A 17,612-nucleotide genomic window follows, 5' to 3' on the forward strand; every position below is an offset into this window, starting at 1 on the left:
TTTCGACTTTGGCTTTTTTCTCTAGAACGTCATAAATGTAAATGTATTACATACTGTCTGATAATTCCAAAACAAGGAATCCCTATGATCTTTTTTCTTGCTTCTGCTGGTTCTCATTCATATTGTGTATGCAAATATTTTTCATTGTTGGATGAATACTTTATTTGAAAATTTTATTTGTAGAAATAATTTGAAGTCTAGCTGATATTATCTTCTGCCAGAAAGAATTTTCATTTAGTTTTACCAGGTATCTGGAGGCAACAGAACTCCTTATTCCAAGCTCAAAAGTTGAGGCTTTCCTTGACCAGCCAGAAAATATGTCAGGCCTCAGACCTTGTAAGATCTGGTTTTTGGCCAGTTCACTGTCACTACCAGGGTGCAGCCTAAATGCTGGCCTAAAGTAGGGGGTGGTTTGCCAGGTTCCAAACCTCTGTAAGCCCTGAATTGATATAATGGATGGATGGATAAAGAGAGAGAGAGAGAGACAGATAGATAATGGGAATCCTCAGTGGCCTGGACTGAGATACTCCTCTAGAGAAGATCTGTGCTTGCTTCTGCCAGCCACAGGGATACACTGCCCATCCACAATGTCATTGTTCATTTTTCAGATAGAGTTTTCTCAGACTATGTGAGTAGAGTACAATCAAACCCTAAGCCTGCATGAAGGCAGACCTGTGGTTATGAATTCTTAGGGAATACTTTTTTCTGCCACTTGATACTAAGGCCAAGACAGGCAAGACTAACCTGGTTCTTCTCTTTGCTGGTGGAAAGACTGTATTTTATTCTTTAGATTTAAGTGTACCAGGATTAGGCATGGATCTCTGCCAACTTTCCCCCCAACTTGCCCATTACCATTTCGCATGAGCTTTACTTCCATTTTGCTGCACTGCTATTACAGCCTGATGCTCTTTCATTCAACACAAGTCCTTAAGATGGCCCTGGAGTCAGCTTATGCTTATCACACTATTTTCAGTTCTTATGCCCTACCTCATCACCTGTCTCTAACCTGGAGATTTCTCTTACTTGTGTCTCAATTTTGATTGGGTAGGGTGGGGGATTTTACTAGATCTTTTTCAATCAGAAGAGTTTTTAAAAATACAGTCATCCCCACTTACCCATAGTGGATGACTGAAACTGCAAATAGTACCAAACGCTATATATATAGTAATGTACAACATAACAATGTTTTGATCAGTGATGATTACAAATACAATGGTGTTTTTGTTTTGTTTTGTTTTGTTTTTTGAGATGGAGTTTCGCTCCTGTTGCCCAGGCTGGAGTGCAATGGCACGATCTCGGCTCACTGCAACCTCCACCTCCCGGGTTCAAGTGATTCTCCTGCCTCAGCCTCCCAAATAGCTAGGATTACAGGCGCCTGTCACCATGCCCAGCTAATTCTGTATATTCAGTAGAGATGGGGTTTCACTATTTGGCCAGGCTGGTCTTGAACTCCTGACCTCAGGCGATCCACCCACGTTGGCCTCCCAAAGTGCTAGGATTACAGGCATGAGCCACCACGCCTGGCCAATGTTGTTTTTTTTCTTCCTGTACCTTTTCTATGTTTAGGTACACACATACCATTGCATTGCAATTGCCTACAGTATTCTGTACAGTATCATGCTGTACAGGTTTCTAGCCTAGAAGCAGTAGGCTACACCATATAGCCTAAGTGTGTAGTAGGCTTGTATTAGTCTGTTTTCACACTGCTATAAAGAAATACCCAGACTGGGTAATTTATAAAGAAAAGAGGTTTAATCGACTTACACTTCCGCATGGCTGGAGAGGTCTCGGGAAACTTATAATCATGGCAGAAGGGGAAGCAGGCACATCTTACACGGTGGCAGGAGGGAGAGCACAGAGGAAATGCCAGACATTTATCAAACAACCAGATCTAGTGAGAACTCCCTCACTCACAAGAACAGCGTGGAGGAAACCACGCCCATGATCCAATCACCTTCTACCAGCTCCTTACCTTGACATGTGGGGGATTAGAATTCAAGATGAGATTTGTGTGAAGACACAAAGCCAAACCATATTAAGGCTATACCATCTAGGTTTGTGTAGTACACTCTACAATGTTCACAACGACAAAATTACCTAACATCACATTTGTCAGAACATATCCCTATTGTTAAGTGATGCATGGCTGGACTATGGTTTTTGTCTATATAGTACATACATAACTATGATACAATTTAATTTATAAATTAGGCACAGTAAGAGACTAACAATAATCATGAAGTAGAACAGTTATAACAATATATTGTAATAAAAGTTATGTGAGGCCAGGCACGGTGGTTCACACCTGTAATCCCAGCACTTTGGGAGGCCGAGGTGAACACATCACAAGGTCAGGAGTTCGAGACCAGCCTGGCCAACATGGTGAAACCCTGTCTCTACTAAAGATTTAAAAAATTAGCTGGGCGTGGTTGCACATGCCTGTAATCCCAGCTAGTCAGGAGGCTGAGGCAGGAGAATTACTTGAATCCAGGAGGTGAAGGTTGCCGTGAGCCGAGATTATGCCACTGCGCTCCAGCCTGGGTGACAGAGCAAGACTCTGTCTCAAAAATAAAAAAATAAATAATTTTTAAAAAGATGGAGGTGGGGGAGTAGATATAACAGAAATGAATATGAAACAAAGTGGCTTGCAGAATGTTATTGTTCTCTTCAACTAATTCTCTTAGGTACCGCAAGTAAATTGTAAGTACCATGAATCTCTTGAATACATATATAACACAAAATTTATGGTATCTGCTTTACTACAGGAAGGTGCTAACTGTTCATTTTTGTGGTTGTTCTTTCTGTCTCTTCCCATTACTTTCAATAGCAACTCTTTATCCACAATTTCCTTAGTTAAAAAAAAAAAAAACTGGCCAGGCGCAGTGGTTCACACCTGTAATCCCAGCTCTTTGGGAGGCTGAGGCAGGTGGATCACGAGGTCAGGAGTTCAAGACCAGTCTGGCCAACATAGTGAAACCCCATCTCTACTAAAAATACAAAAAGTTAGCCGGGTGTGGTGGTGTGAGCCTGTAATCCCAGCTACTCAGAAGGCTGAGGGAGGAGAATCATGTGAACCTGGGAAGCAGAGGTTGCAGTGAGCTGAGATCACACCACTGCACTCCAGCCTGGGCAAGGACAGAACGAGACTCCATCTCAAAAACAAACAAACAAAAAAAACCGCTTCCTGTTTTCTATTCTTCCTGTCATGAGAATAAATTTAAAATGTCTTCAATCCATTCACTTGACTGACATATTCGTACATCTATATGATCTGCAGTATCAGCACATGAAACCTCATCAGTATGAACAGAGACTAGTTACTTCTGATGATAGAACAGTTAGCTATTTAAGGACTACATTGTCCTTAGAAGGGTATGAGTGGCAATATCAGGACCTGGGTTCATAAGGATGTGCTGAATTTTCAAGGTGTTGCTAAGCTTGGTCTTTTAAAAATTTCAATAGTTTGCCAAATAAGCCTACTTAAGGAGTTACACCCAAATGCTGACTATCTTTGTCCCCTCCAAAAAGTACAAAAGGTCTTGAATAAGTGTGGTGATTGCTGCTTTGTTTTATAGGAAGACTGTGGCTGTAGTGTGTGAAATTAGAGGGGAACTGGAAGTCAGGACACAGTTCAGAAACAAAAAAATACTCGTCATATAGGGAGATGGAGGATCGGAGCAGAAATAATAAGACCAGTGGTTTGGAAGTGATCTAAGATAATCTACGTCAACCTCCTTGTATCTATTTCTTAAGTTGCAGGATGGGAGAAAGGATCCCAGAATGTAAGCTCCACCAGAAAAGAGTCCTCACTGATTTATAATACTCCAGGTACCTAGAAAAATACCTGGCACATATAACATGCATTCAATAAACACTTTTTTTTTTTTTTTTTTTTTTTGAGAGAGAGTCTCACTCTGTCGCCCAGGCTGGAGTGCAGTGGCACGATTTCGGCTCACTGCAGCCTCTGCCTCCCAGGTTCAAGCAATTCTCCTGTCTCAGCCTCCCGAGTGGCTGGGATTATAGGCGCGCGCCACCACGCACGGCTAATTTTTGTATTTTTAGTAGAGACGGGGTTTCGTCATGTTGGTCAGGCGGGTCTCGAACCCCTGACCTCAGGTGAAACACCCGCCTCGGCCTCCCAAAGTGCTGGGATTACAGGCGTGAACCACCTCGCCCGGCCAATAAACACTTGACTGAATACGGCAGTGCCAGACAGAATACAAGGGGCGAGAAGAAAAAAAAAAAAAAAAAAAAAAAACAGAAAGATGGAAAAATTAATCAGAACTTGGGACCAGAATTTGAGGAGTAAAGGAGTCAAGAAAACCAGTGACAGAACTAGGCATGTCAGGAAGGGGATCTAGTTTTAAAGGACGGCTATGATAACTAAAAGCTGTGGTATTAACGCCTTTATTTCCAATATGATCTTAACTGCATTAAGTTTACTTGAACATGACCTTTACGTAGGTCAGAAGGGATGCAAATCCTCTAGATTTCCAATAATTCTCTAATCATCTAAAAATGTTTCTTCCCAGATGTTGCCAGCACACATTCTGTGTTCTTCCAGCACACGAACGCCAGGGGGAGGAAGGCGTTAGCAGAAGAGACGCCGACAGGTAAGGGGTCAGAGGGATAATCCTGTTCTGCCGCAAATGCAGCACGTTCCTCAGCCTTGGGGCGTCCATCAAGCGGCGAGCTGGAAGACGACTGAAAGTAACGGAGCAGAGGTGGAACTAGAACAAGGTCACGAGCTGGTGCCCAACTCGTGTAACTGCTGGTTCCAGGCTGTCCCTCTAGGATGCTGCTGGCGCCAGCCATGGTAGCAGGACAGAGTCTGGGTAAAGGTCGCCAGCTTACAAGATGGTAGCTAGGAGACCTCTAGGTGCGGCAAAATTAGGGCGTCTTTTCCTGGACGGGCAGAACGCCCTGCTCAAAGCTCATTACATCACCACGCCCAAAAACTGATACTTTAGCAGGGGAACGTGCCAACAAGGCGACTCTGCCCCACCCTCCCCGCTCCTCCAGCACACGCAGGCGCACAGAGGCTCGCGGGTGACATCACCCCTCCCAACACCACCTCGTAGTCTTACGACCAAAGGCCTGTCGTAACGGCCGGGCAAGAAAGGCCTCTAGAGGAAGGGCACGCACGCCGCACACCCTAACCTGCTCGCCTGCATGCGCGCGCAGGTCCTTTGCGCAGGCATTGGGACTGGAGCCAATGAGGTGCGGCGTCGTTACTGCGTAGCCGCCAGCTCGGCCGCACGTCAGGGCGCGGGCGCGCGGAGCGAGTTTGGTTGCACTTACACCGGTACTTAAGCGCGGACCGGCGTGTCCTTGGACTTAGAGAGTGGGGACGTCCTGCTTCGGAGCGGGAATCTTTGTTGCGCCAGGGACTAAAAAGAGGTGAGCGCGGGTCGCGGAAGCCTCACCTGGTTAGAGGCAGAGCTGTGGGCGGCGCGCACTCGCGAGCGACCGAGACGCACGCGGGGAGCCTCCTAGTGGAGCCCACGCTGGGTGGGAGGGCCAGGAGTGAGGACCCTGGATTGTGGTCAGACCGAGCCGGGCGAGTAACGGCTTGAGGTGCGGCGGAGCCCTAACTAGGGACAGGTATGGTCTCGGTCAGGGACTAGAGGCGGCTTAGATACAGATCAGAGGAAGATGCGGCCCCTTCCGTAGTGGTTGCTGAGGGGCTATGGAAATGATAGGCAAGACTTCCCACCCGGAAAGCCGAAGCTTAGCGCTTCACGTTCTCCTTCAGAGGGCAAAAGCTGTTGCTCTTTTAATAAGGGGCCATTTCTTTACGTGGGCACATTTCTTCCGTCAATCGTTCTGACATCCTGGAAACAGTTTCATCAGTCACCTTGAAACCGACCTGGATGGGTGACCTCGTGTTCGCCCCAGGGGATCACAGGTAGCAGAGTTGGGATGTCCCGGGGGGACCGTGCAGCCTGCCCCTGCGCTCCCATTTGCAAGTTCGAGTGTCAGGCTACTCCTGTGACCTGGGCAGGTAGAAACAGCCAGTACCGCTTTTTAAACATTTGTGTGCTTTGCAATATCCTCAGGGAGAGGTGGCTTTACATTGTAGTAAGATTAAATGACTAGGCCTTCTTAAAAGTTGAAATTGTGGTGATTTTGGCTTAATGTGATCACCCTTCAGCTTCAGATTTGTGACTTCGTGACCATGATTTTCTCTTCTGAAACTGGAGTTTGAATTAGGTTCCCTCTTTGCTTGCTTGGGCTTTAACGTTCCTTCACGTATACATACAAAAATAGGTTTTTGAGGAGGTGCTCCTAAAAACTGTTTTTGGTATTAAAGAGTATTTGGTATAAAGAGTGTTAAAGCATTAATTCTGGTATTTAATAACATAAATTACCAATGGATTGGTAATTAAGTGGCTAGAGTGGTCATTCATTTGCACTGTATTTGTTACCTGAGGAAAAATTACTAAGTTGGGGCTTTCGTTTTTAGAATTAAATATGGGTGATGTTGAGAAAGGCAAGAAGATTTTTATTATGAAGTGTTCCCAGTGCCACACCGTTGAAAAGGGAGGCAAGCACAAGACTGGGCCAAATCTCCATGGTCTCTTCGGGCGGAAGACAGGTCAGGCCCCTGGATACTCTTACACAGCCGCCAATAAGAACAAAGGTAAGAGTCACTTAAATAAAACAGTACAAAATGCACGAATGTAACCTGTGACACACTATCAGGAGTGTGAAATACTTAACCGATGCATTATTTCTTGTTTAGGCATCACCTGGGGAGAGGATACACTGATGGAGTATTTGGAGAATCCCAAGAAGTACATCCCTGGAACAAAAATGATCTTTGTCGGCATTAAGAAGAAGGAAGAAAGGGCAGACTTGATAGCTTATCTCAAAAAAGCTACTAATGAGTAATAATTGGCCACTGCCTTATTTATTACAAAACAAATGTCTCTTGACTTTTTTATGTGTACCATACTTTAATAGATCTCATACACCAGAATTCAGATCATGAATGACTGACAGAATATTTTGTTGGGCAGTCCTGATTTAAAACTAAGACTGGCTTGTGGTTAAATGAATACGTTCAGTTTTTGAATTTTAATAGTAATTCCAATTCAGTAAATGCTATCACTGTTTACCCCTTCTAAAGACATGATTAGACTTTGTTAGTAATGTTCAACTTTTCGCAAAGATGGTGAGTGCCATCTTAAAACTTACTGGAGATTGGTTTTATATTTAGATTTATATAGCTGGTTATGTGAATATATTTAAATACTGGGGAAATTCCTTCACTGTCTCAGAACCAAGCAAGATTCATCTGTGTTTTGTGTTCATTTGCCTCTTAAAGGCAAGGGTTGAAGATAAGGTAGCAATGTCTAGAATTTTGGCCTTAACGATGCCAATCTAATTATAATTCCCTGTATTTAAAATGGTTCCTTTTACTTATTGAAAAGCATTTTAGTATGGTTTATGTGTAATATTAAAGATTATTCAACACTTCTCACATCTTACAAATCTATAAGGTCACATGCTTTTAAAATAGTAGCAAGTTAAACTTCACTCTGAATTCTTTACAATCTAAGTCAAACTAAGTTATAATTTAGGATTGTCTTTAAACAGCCATTCAGAAACATAAATCTGTAGAACTGTGTATTTGTGATTGGGAATGGTGCTTTTGCCAACTTAAAAGGATTAAAGTAGTGGAGATATACACAAATTTTTAAATTATGTGTGATCGCAAGACTAAAGATAATTAAAAAGAAAACCACAGATCATGATTTTTTGACTGTGCTTGATTTCATGACTGATGCAAAAATTTTAATGATTAAAAAGTGCAGGAGCCCTAAATATCAGTGCAGCAGCGTTAACCAGTCATGGTGCTAGATTGTTTACTTGGTTTTCTAGGACTGCCTGAACTAGAATAACACTTGACTAATTGACTCTTAGTTTCTTTGCCCAGATTGAGAACTGCAGCATTTATGCCAGACATGGACAGACAAATACTTCTGGTCATAGTTTTGTGATGTGTAACAGTGTAATTACATACTGAATTATTTCATGCATAGTCTGTGCCATACACATTTAGAATAGTCCTTGGAAATTTTATGAAGATGGTGAGCACAAGGTAAGACATAAAGAATGATGAGAAAATAAATCTGTGCTGGTGGAGCTGAGAGCTGTATCTTTGTGGGACAGTGAGAAGACTGGGAAGATGTGAATCTATGGTCTCAAAGGTGATAGGGATGATTAGATAAGTGTTTAAGGCCTGAAAGCAATTTATAACATGTGAGTCTTATTTTTATTTATAGAAGAAATGTGGAAAGCTTGCTATAATTCATATTTGACGTCCTAGTCTGAGTTATGGTGGGGAATTTAAAGATGCATCCTGGAAATCCTTTTAAGATTTCAGCTTTTGAAAGGCCTTATAGCAGAGGACTTGGTGACTGCATAAAGTTAGTGGTATTCAGGGACAGTGTAGCAATTAACTTACAAGGGGACACTCCTGGACTAACGTGAAAGACCTAAAGTGAAGGCTAGAGAGTTGATTTTCTTTTCTTTTTTTGGCATTCTGGAAATGATACAGGAAACATATTAAGATAGATACAGAAATACAGAAATGTGTTCAGCCTTTCATCTCGGCTAGTTGTGAGGTTTTGTTTGTTTTTTGAGACATGGTCACACTATCGCCAAGGCTGGGGTACAGTGGCGTGCTCTTGGCTGGCTGCAACCTCTACCTCCCAGTCTGAAGAGATTTCTCCCACTTAAGCTTCCCCAGTAGCTGGGACTACAGGTGTTCACCACCATGCCCAGCTAGTTTTTTTGTAGAGATGGAGTTTTGCCATGTGGCCCCAGGGTGGTCTCAAACTCCTGAGCTCAAGCAATCTGTCCACCTGCCTTGGTTTCCCAAAGTGCTGGGATTACAGGCGTGAGCCACCAGGTCCTGCCTGGTTTTCAAATTCAGTAATCTTATTTAACCCAGAAGTAATCAGCCCAATAGGAACTTAGGTTTAGGTTTAATTTTTTTTTCAGGTTTAAAATTTCTCTCGTTTCTTTTTTTTCTTTTTTCTTTTATTTTATTTTATTTTTTAGATGGAGTCTCACTCTGTCGCCCAGGCTGGAGTGCAGTGGTGCAATCTCAGCTCACTGCAACTTCCACCTTCCGTTTTCCAGCGATTCTCCTGCCTCATCCTCCCGAGTAGCTGGGATTGTAGGCACTGGTCACCATGCCTGGCTGATTTTTGCGTTTTTAGTGGAGACGGCATTTCACCATGTTGGCCGGACTGGTCTTGAACTCCTGACCTGGTGATCCACCCACCTTGGCCTCCCAAAATGCTAGGATTACAGGTGTGAGCCACCACATCCAACCAATTTTTCTCATTTCTGCACCTCCTATATTAAGGTCTGTGTTGGCACAGATGAGTAACTGCCATGTTCTAGGTCAGTTATACCCAAGTACTTCTGGTGGTTTAAAATGTAAGTGATTCTGTAACTTTTTATCTTATTTTATTTATTTACTTACTTATTTATTTATTTTTTGAGACAGAGTTTCACTCTTGTTGCCCAGGCTGGAGTACAATGGCATGATCTCTGCTCACCGCAACCGCCGCCTCCCAGGTTCAAGCGATTCTCCTGACTCAGCCTCTCGAGTAGCTGGGATTACAGGCATGCACTACCACGCCCGACTTGTTTTGTATTTTCAGTAGAGACGGGGTTTCTTCATGCTGGACAGGCTGGTCTCGAACTCCCGACCTCAGGTAATCCACCCGCCTTGGCCTCCCAAAGTGTGGGGATTACAGGCGTGAGCCACCGCGCCCAGTCGATTCTGTAATTTTTTAAAAAGGACGTTTCTATCAGGGATATATACTTTCAGAAATAAGGAAATTGGGGAAGAAAGAGCTAGCACTAGAACCCACATGTTTTCATTTCTAATGCTTCACTGTAGGTGGCTCGGTTGGTAGAATAAAAAATAAGAGCCAGATGTATTTAAGGGATATTCAGATGCCACCTACACTCTGTTTTGTCTAGAACAGTGCTGTCTAATAGAACTTTCTGTGACGATATTTTCTAGGCTTTTGCTGTGCAGTATGGTAGCCACTAACTACATGTGGCTATTAGGCCCTTGAAATACAGCTAGCGTGACTAGAAAGTATTTTATTTTAAATTTACATAGGCACAAGTGGCTAGTGGCTAATATATTGACAGTCAGGGTCTAGGACTAGAACCAGTGGTCTGTAACAAAAGTACTTCCCCTGTAGTCTTATCAAATCTAGAATTAGCCGGGTGTGGTTACTCACGAATGTAATCCCAGCACTTTGGGAGGCCATGTCAGGCAGATCACTTGAGGTCAGGAGTTTGAGACCAGCCTGGCCAAATATAAAAATTAGCCAGGTGTGGTGGCGGGCACCTGTAATCTCAGCTACTTGGGAGGCTGAGGCACAAGAATCACTTGAACCTGGGAGGTGGAGGTTGCAGTGAGCCAAGATTGTGCCACTGCATTCCAGCCTGGGTGACAAGAGTGAAACTGTCTCCAAAAACAAAAAAACTAGAATTCTTGCAAGTACGTTATATTGTCCTTCAGAACAGATTCCAGTTCCTGTTGTGCTCACCTTTATAATTTTACCGTATGTTTTACCTATTCGTAAGTTGGCAGTTCATTTTAGATACGTAACATTCTGGTGGTAGCTAGGGATGTACGTTTTGTCATCCTTTTCCTGCATTTTTCTCAGATTCTTTTATAGATACACATTTTTGCTTTAACCACTGAAGATTGCTGTAAATTATAAAAGGTGTGATAGAATCCACATGGCTGTCAAGAAGGAGGTCGTACTAAGGACATTTGACTGACTCGTCTCATTGTTTGATATCATTTAAACTTGGACAAGAGTAAACTAGATAACTGGGCGTCGTGGTGCACACCTGTAGTCCCAGCCATTCTGAGGCAGGAGGACTGCTTGTGCCCAGAAGTTTGAGACTGCAATGTAGCTATGATTGTGCTACTACACTCCAGCCTGGGCAACAGAGTAAAGCAAACTCCATCTCTTAAAAAGAAAAAAACGATGTGGTCTGCGTGTGGTGGCTCATGCCTGCAATCCCAGCACTTTGGGAGACCGAGGCAGGCAGATCACCTGAAGTCGGGAGTTTGAGACTAGCCTGGCCAACATGGTGAAACCCCATCTCCACCAAAAATATAAAAACTAGCTGGGTGTGGTGGCAGGCACCTGCAATCGCAGCTATTTGGGAGGCTGAGGCAGGAGAATCGCTTGAACCTGCGTGCCATTGCACTCCAGCCTGGGCAACAATAGTGAAACTCCATCTCAAAAAAAAAGAAAGTTTTCTTAGAATGGAAGATATTAATTCATGAGCTCTTTTGGCAATCCGTCATCTTACCAGAATATTCTGAAAACCAGTAAGATGTTGCCAAGTTGGGGGTGAGAGCTATGTAATCCAAGGCATATGCCTGACTGAGTATACAAATACACCTGACCAGAAACTTTGTCTCCCACATTAGTCTCTTCTAGGCAATGCCGGGGTACATATTGAGCTGCTGCTTTGGCTGTATTTTCTGTGCCTCAGAATAACCATTGTCCTGGTGTTCATATCCTTAGAGTTTAGTACAAAATACTGGATATCCATTTACTAGGTTCCAGGTCATCTTAGTTGGAGTTTGGGGTATTTGAAAACATCATACCCTCAGGCTATCATTTCCCACAGAAAGCTAAGTAAATTTACTGCATCCATTTCTCAAAGAGTAAATGTGCAGATTGTATGTGTCTATGAACATTTAAACATGTTAAATTTAATATTTTAAATGTAAACATTTAAATATGTCTGTAGCTTGAACAGTATAGTTTTAAGAAAGAACCGCTGGACTAGTGTAATGCAGAAAACGCTGGGTCTAGGATTAGGAGAAAATTGTGTTTAGTGTGTGTCAATAAACAGCCCGTGGACCCAGTCTGACCAGATGCCTGTTTTTTAAAGAAAACTTTATTGGGCCAGGTGCAGTGGCTCACACCTGTAATCCCAGCACTTTGGGATGCCGGGGCAGGCAGATCACAAGGTCAGGAGTTTGAGACCAGCCTGACCAACATGGTGAAAGCCCATCTCTACTAAAATACAAAAATTAGCTGGGGGTAGTGGTGGGCACCTGAAATCCAGCTACTTGGGAGACTGAGGCAGGAGAATCTCTGGAACCTGGGAGGCAGAGGTTGCAGTGAGCCAGGATCAGGCCACTGCACTCCAGCTTGGGCGACAGAGCAAGACTCCGTCTCAAAAAAAAAAAATTTTAAGGCCGGGCGCGGTGGCTCAAGCCTGTAATCCCAGCACTTTGGGAGGCTGAGACGGGTGGATCACGAGGTCAGGAGATCGAGACCATCCTGGCTAACACGGTGAAACCCCGTCTCTACTAAAAATACAAAAACTAGCCGGGCGAGGTGGCGGGCGCCTGTAGTCCCAGCTACTCGGGAGGCTGAGGCAGGAGAATGGCGTAAACCCGGGAGTCGGAGCTTGCAGTGAGCTGAGATCTGGCCACTGCACTCCAGACCCGGCGACAGAGCGAGACTCCGTCTCAAAAAAAAAAAAAAAAAAAAAAAAAAAAAAAAAAAAAAATTTATTGGATCACAGTCACATTCATTAGTGTATTGTTTAGGGCTGCTTTGGGCTACAACATTAGAGGTTAGTGGTTGTGACAAAGCCTAAAATATTTAGTGTGGCACTTTACAGAGTTTCTCAGTCCTGTGTTTAGAACTTCGCTTTGCCAATCTGTGATGAACACAACCCCGTATTTGTGAAGAATGGGCATAAGCACCTCAAAAGATTCATTGAATGATGTGTGAAGGCCTGTAACGCAAACACAGAAAAATTTGTTCATATCTATGTCAAATTCCTTGAAAGTCACATAGTGAAAAATCACTACTTCCAAGATTAGTAATAACCTGTAAGTCGATGTTTTCTATTCTCAATTGACTCAATCTGTGTGACATCTGACATGCTTGACTGCTCTTATTTTCTCACTTCCTTCAGTTTAAGTTAGTTTCACATTCACATAGGATGAAACAGACATCATAAAAATCCTTACGTATGTGTAGTTGTAATAATATGTTGATAACTCACATGCTTCAGCATGACATTTTGCCCAAATTCTAGTCCTTGAACTTAAATTGCTTTGTAGTTATAAAGTGCATTCACATCTCAATTCATTCTCAGCACCTTGTAAGGCACTGGGGACAGGTTCAGAGGTTGTTACTGCTAAAGGTCACACAGGTACACTACCTTGTTAGCAGTACCAGATGTACGGACACCAGCCCTTCCTCGGTGTCTTCTAAAACTCCACATAAACTGGGTCATCTCTCTTAGCCTCTTTACAGAACACACACACTTTGTTAATAGAAACTGGGCTTTCTCCAGGCCCATGCACTTCTCAGCCCTCACAAATAGACACTGCTTCCACATGGTCCACAAAAGAGGCCATGTAGTCTTGGCATCTTTCAAACCACTCTTCTCTCACAGGCGGAACTACTTGTGTGAGTGTTCTGACATCTGCATAGACCTTTGGGCCTTTTGCTGTCATCTGTGTACTTCTAGACCATTACATTCACTGAGCACTTCACCTGGCTTATGATCTCTACCCCAGCCCTTTTTTATTTTTAAAAGTTACCCTGGCAATAGCTGTGTACAATCAAAAGACCTATACTTAATGCCACTGTAGCCTCAATTTTTTACTTGATTTTAACTCTTCTGAGGGCTTTCCCATCATAATTTAGACTTATCAGTACTCCAGAACTACTCCACCTCTGAAATTAGAAATCCCAAAACACCAGTCTTTGATCACAACCTCATACTGTTCCATGTCTCTCATTCTTATTTCTGCTGTATCTCCTTGAACTCATCAAAACCCCCAGGTCCAGATCATACTCTTCAACCTGCCTTCCTCAACCAGCCTCTCAGTGTATCTTTTCAATCACTGCATTGCCTGCATCCTCTACTTTGTCACTTGTGTTTCCTTTTGTGTCGTCTGTTCTGCAAACAGCCTGAGAACAGCCCAGCCATCTTTCTCTGCTTCCATACCTGATCTGAACACTGCAGGAGAAAGTCAACGCTGCCGTCCGTCAGCACCACTGTAAACTTACCATCTCTGATTCAGTTGAACCAGCAGAAACCTTGTGCAGCTGTCCTTTTATGTATCCATTCTTATCCCAGTCTTCATTGTTATTTTAGATGTTCATCGTGCTCCTCATGATTCTTACCTCATCCCCACTGCCTTTCTTATAGCAGATGGCCTTGCCTCCCATTTCAAATACGAATTCTTTACTTCCTGACTACGAGGAAGATTTCTGTTGTTCCCTATCCTTCACTTTGAATGTTGTTCTTCATTCAGATGTGTTTCAGAATGGTCAATCACATCAGAACACAGTCTACATACTACACCCCAACACGGTCATTCTAACACCCATTCCCAACCCCCTTGTCCTCTGCCTCCCTCTCCCATAAAAGTTTGAAGGACTACATGTCTACTTTCTTTTTAGCACAGGAACTTTGCATGGGGAGCCACATTTAAACAATATAAGTAAATTCTGGAAATTAATTTTTCTAATTCAGTTTAAGTTTAATGAAATTATAGTTGTCTGTACCTGAATTGGGCATGTGTCGTGCGTCCAGAGATACGAATTCTCTACTTCCTGACTACGAGGAAGATTTCTGTTGTCCCCTGTCCTTCACTTTGAATGTTGTTCTTCATTCAGATGTGTTTCAGAATGGTCAATCACATCAGAACACTGGCTGTACATACTACACCCCAACACAGTCATTCTAACACCCATTCCCAAACCCCTTGTCCTCTGCCTCCCTCTCCCATAAAAGTTGGAAGGACACATCTTTGCAATTTGGGGATGGCAGGAGAAATCTTTAGATTTTCTAAGTCATCTACACTGAGTTGGGGCAGTTGTGTTGTCAGTAAGATGAGAACTTGTACACCTTTTTACTGGTGAATGTTAGAGGAAGACAGCCCAAGGATCTGAGACCTCCACTGACACTGCATGATGGAACCTTAGGCACATTAACCTTTCTGTACTTTAGTTTCCTCATCTGTAAACTGGCACTAATTATTTCAGCCCTTAGGGTGGTTTTAAGGATTAAACAAGAGAATGTAATTGGCGTGTTGCTTGGCAGTCAGTAAACATTCAAAGATTAGCTATTCTTGAACTAGATGGGCAACAATTTATCAAATGTTTAACAATTGGACGTATTGCCTGGGAGAGAGAGGATGCCCACTGAGATGATTCTTCCAAGTGAAGTGAACAGGATGGTTTAGTGGGAGAGAAGTGCCTGGAATTAGGGATATGCATTCCTGACTCTGGCCCTTAATTCTAACCATTGACTCATCAAGTGATGTCTCATGCACTTTTAGTGACCTGGACCAAGAATCAATTAAGTTCTACCTCCACCAACTTCATTTACCTTGAAAGCTTTTTCTAAGGCGGGGGGCAAGGCTTGTAGTCAAAAGGTCTGTATACACTGATAATGTATACACTCTCATCTTCTAAGTGTGGCTAGTTTCTCTAGTAATCTAAGAAAGGCATAGTTTTTAATATCCCATTTACTGGTATAATGCCAGCGCTAGTCAATTTCTCCTGAATCTTAACAAGAAGAGAAACAAATTGAGATGTGAATATGTGCAATAGAGGCAGCTTAGAGTGGGAAATGTTTAAGTGGTTGGCTGCAAGCTTCCACTGTTCCATCTCCCAGGAGGATTTATTAGGATGTTTGATCCAGGTCATAGCAGGATGCCACCTGGAGGGCCCTTACCTATGAAGAACTAGTGGTTCTGCCTCTCATCCTGTCACAATGCATTGGTAACTTGTGTTGAGCAATATTCAGTAGTTACGTTGTTAGAGTTTTGATTCTGGAACATTAGCACCTCCTATAACTTTTTTTTTTTTTTTTGAGATGGAGTCTTGCTCTGTTGCCCACGCTACGGTGCAGTGGTGCAGTCTCGGCTCACTGCAACCTCCACCTCCTGGGTTCAAGCGATTCTCTTGTCTCAGCCTCCCGAGTAGCTGGGATTATAGGCACACTACCATGCCTGGCTAATTTTTGTATTTTTAGTAGAGATGGAGTTTTGCGTGTTGGCCAGACTGGTCTTGAACTCCTGACCTCAGGTGATCCACCTGCCTTGGCCTCCCAAAATGCTGGGATTACAAGTGTGAGCCACTGCTCCTGGCTCCTCCTATAATTCTTAAATGGGGCATATGTGATAGTGATAACAGAAAATCACTATGCTAGCCAGACAAACACTGTATGTTGAATGCACAGGTTAGAGATGGTACAGGAAGAGACTTATGGGAGAGATTTTTAATTTATGAGTCTCCTGAGTTAGACTAGGTTAAGATATTTAAAGAACCAGTGCTTAGTGGGAAGTGACAGGGCCAGCCCATTTCACCCCCTCCTAACCTAGTATCTCTCAAAATAAGAATGAAGGAACGTTTTTTGTGCTGTACTTCAAGGTCAGGGAAAAATTCAGTTAGCCTGAGCATGGTGTCTTATGTCTATAATCCCAATGCTTTGGGCTGAGAAGGAAGGATTACTTGAAGCAGGAGTTTGAGACAAGCCTGGACAATATGGCAAGACCCCATCTCTACAGAAAATTTCTTATAAAATTAGCCATGCATGGTGGCATGTGCCTGTAGCCCTAGCTACTTGAGAGGCTGAGGCAGGAGCATCATTTGAGCCTAGGAGTTAAGGTTTATAGTAAGCTATGATTGTGCCACTGCACTCCAGCCTGGGCAACAGAGTGAGACCCTGTCTTAAAAGATTCAGAGAGTCTTTTACCATTATAAAACAAAATGTGGGCCGTACATGCCAGATTCCTTTTGTAGATATCCTGCCTGAAGATTCTGATAGCTTCCTACTCATTATGCTAAACTTGATCAAGCAGGTTAGCACCAAGGCCTATATTAGATACAAGAGAATACAGGCAAGGTATGTGATTTTCTAAGGGATCCTGTCAGCTGAAGCAGTTCCCCCCTCCACACAAGTTGGTTCTCCAGCAGAATACCTTGGAAGTGGAGAGCTAATGTCTTTACTCTTGGCCTTCTACACAGCAGGGGCTATATTAAAATCCAACTACCTTTTGAGTTCGTAGGAAGGCAGGGAGCTGCCCTTTAGGAAACAGCCACAACCTCCCCATCATTGGTTCTTCTAGTTTACTGGTCATTCCTTCTCAACTGCATCTGTAGGCCTCTTTTTTGTCCAGTCTTGCAGAGATTGCTGCTGGTCTACTCAATACCCATTCTCTCCTTCATTTTTAGTAACAGAACTTTGGTTCTTTTCAGGGGAAAATGTACCTATAAGAGACTACATTGTCCAGCTTCCATAGATGTGATTAATGGGTCAAGTGGAGGTCAGTTGGGTGGGACTTCTGGGAAATCTTCTGTAAAGAGACCTGATAGAGATAGGAGATAGAGACCTGTAAAGAGATAGGAGGACTGCCCTTTTGCCCTTTGCTTTTTCTCTTTTTCCTTCCTGGAACCGGGATGGAGTGGCAGAAGCTCCACTGGCAGCCAACTGGGGTTTGTGGCACCACTGAGGATGGAAGCCACACACCTGAGGATGGCAGAGCACGAGGAGAGAAGGAC

General features: G+C 43.3%; 1 protein-coding gene across 2 annotated transcripts; it reads left to right on the top strand.

Annotated features, from left to right (window-relative positions):
- Positions 1–5,243: 5,243 nt before the first annotated feature.
- On the top strand, positions 5,244–7,616 carry LOC111551867 (cytochrome c). Of its 2 annotated transcripts, none has more exons than XM_023225943.1 (3): positions 5,244–5,400; positions 6,467–6,643; positions 6,746–7,616. In XM_023225943.1, exons 2-3 carry the CDS (start codon positions 6,475–6,477, stop codon positions 6,892–6,894), a joined length of 318 nt encoding a protein of 105 aa, XP_023081711.1. In that variant the 5' UTR covers positions 5,244–5,400; positions 6,467–6,474; the 3' UTR covers positions 6,895–7,616. The 2 variants fall into 2 exon arrangements, with proteins under 2 accessions (XP_023081711.1, XP_023081712.1); XM_023225944.1 differs by lacking the exon at positions 5,244–5,400 and adding an exon at positions 5,473–5,604.
- Positions 7,617–17,612: the final 9,996 nt, after the last annotated feature.

This window comes from Piliocolobus tephrosceles, chromosome 8, assembly GCF_002776525.5.
Source record: "Piliocolobus tephrosceles isolate RC106 chromosome 8, ASM277652v3, whole genome shotgun sequence".
In the NCBI taxonomy this organism is placed as follows: domain Eukaryota; kingdom Metazoa; phylum Chordata; class Mammalia; order Primates; family Cercopithecidae; genus Piliocolobus; species Piliocolobus tephrosceles.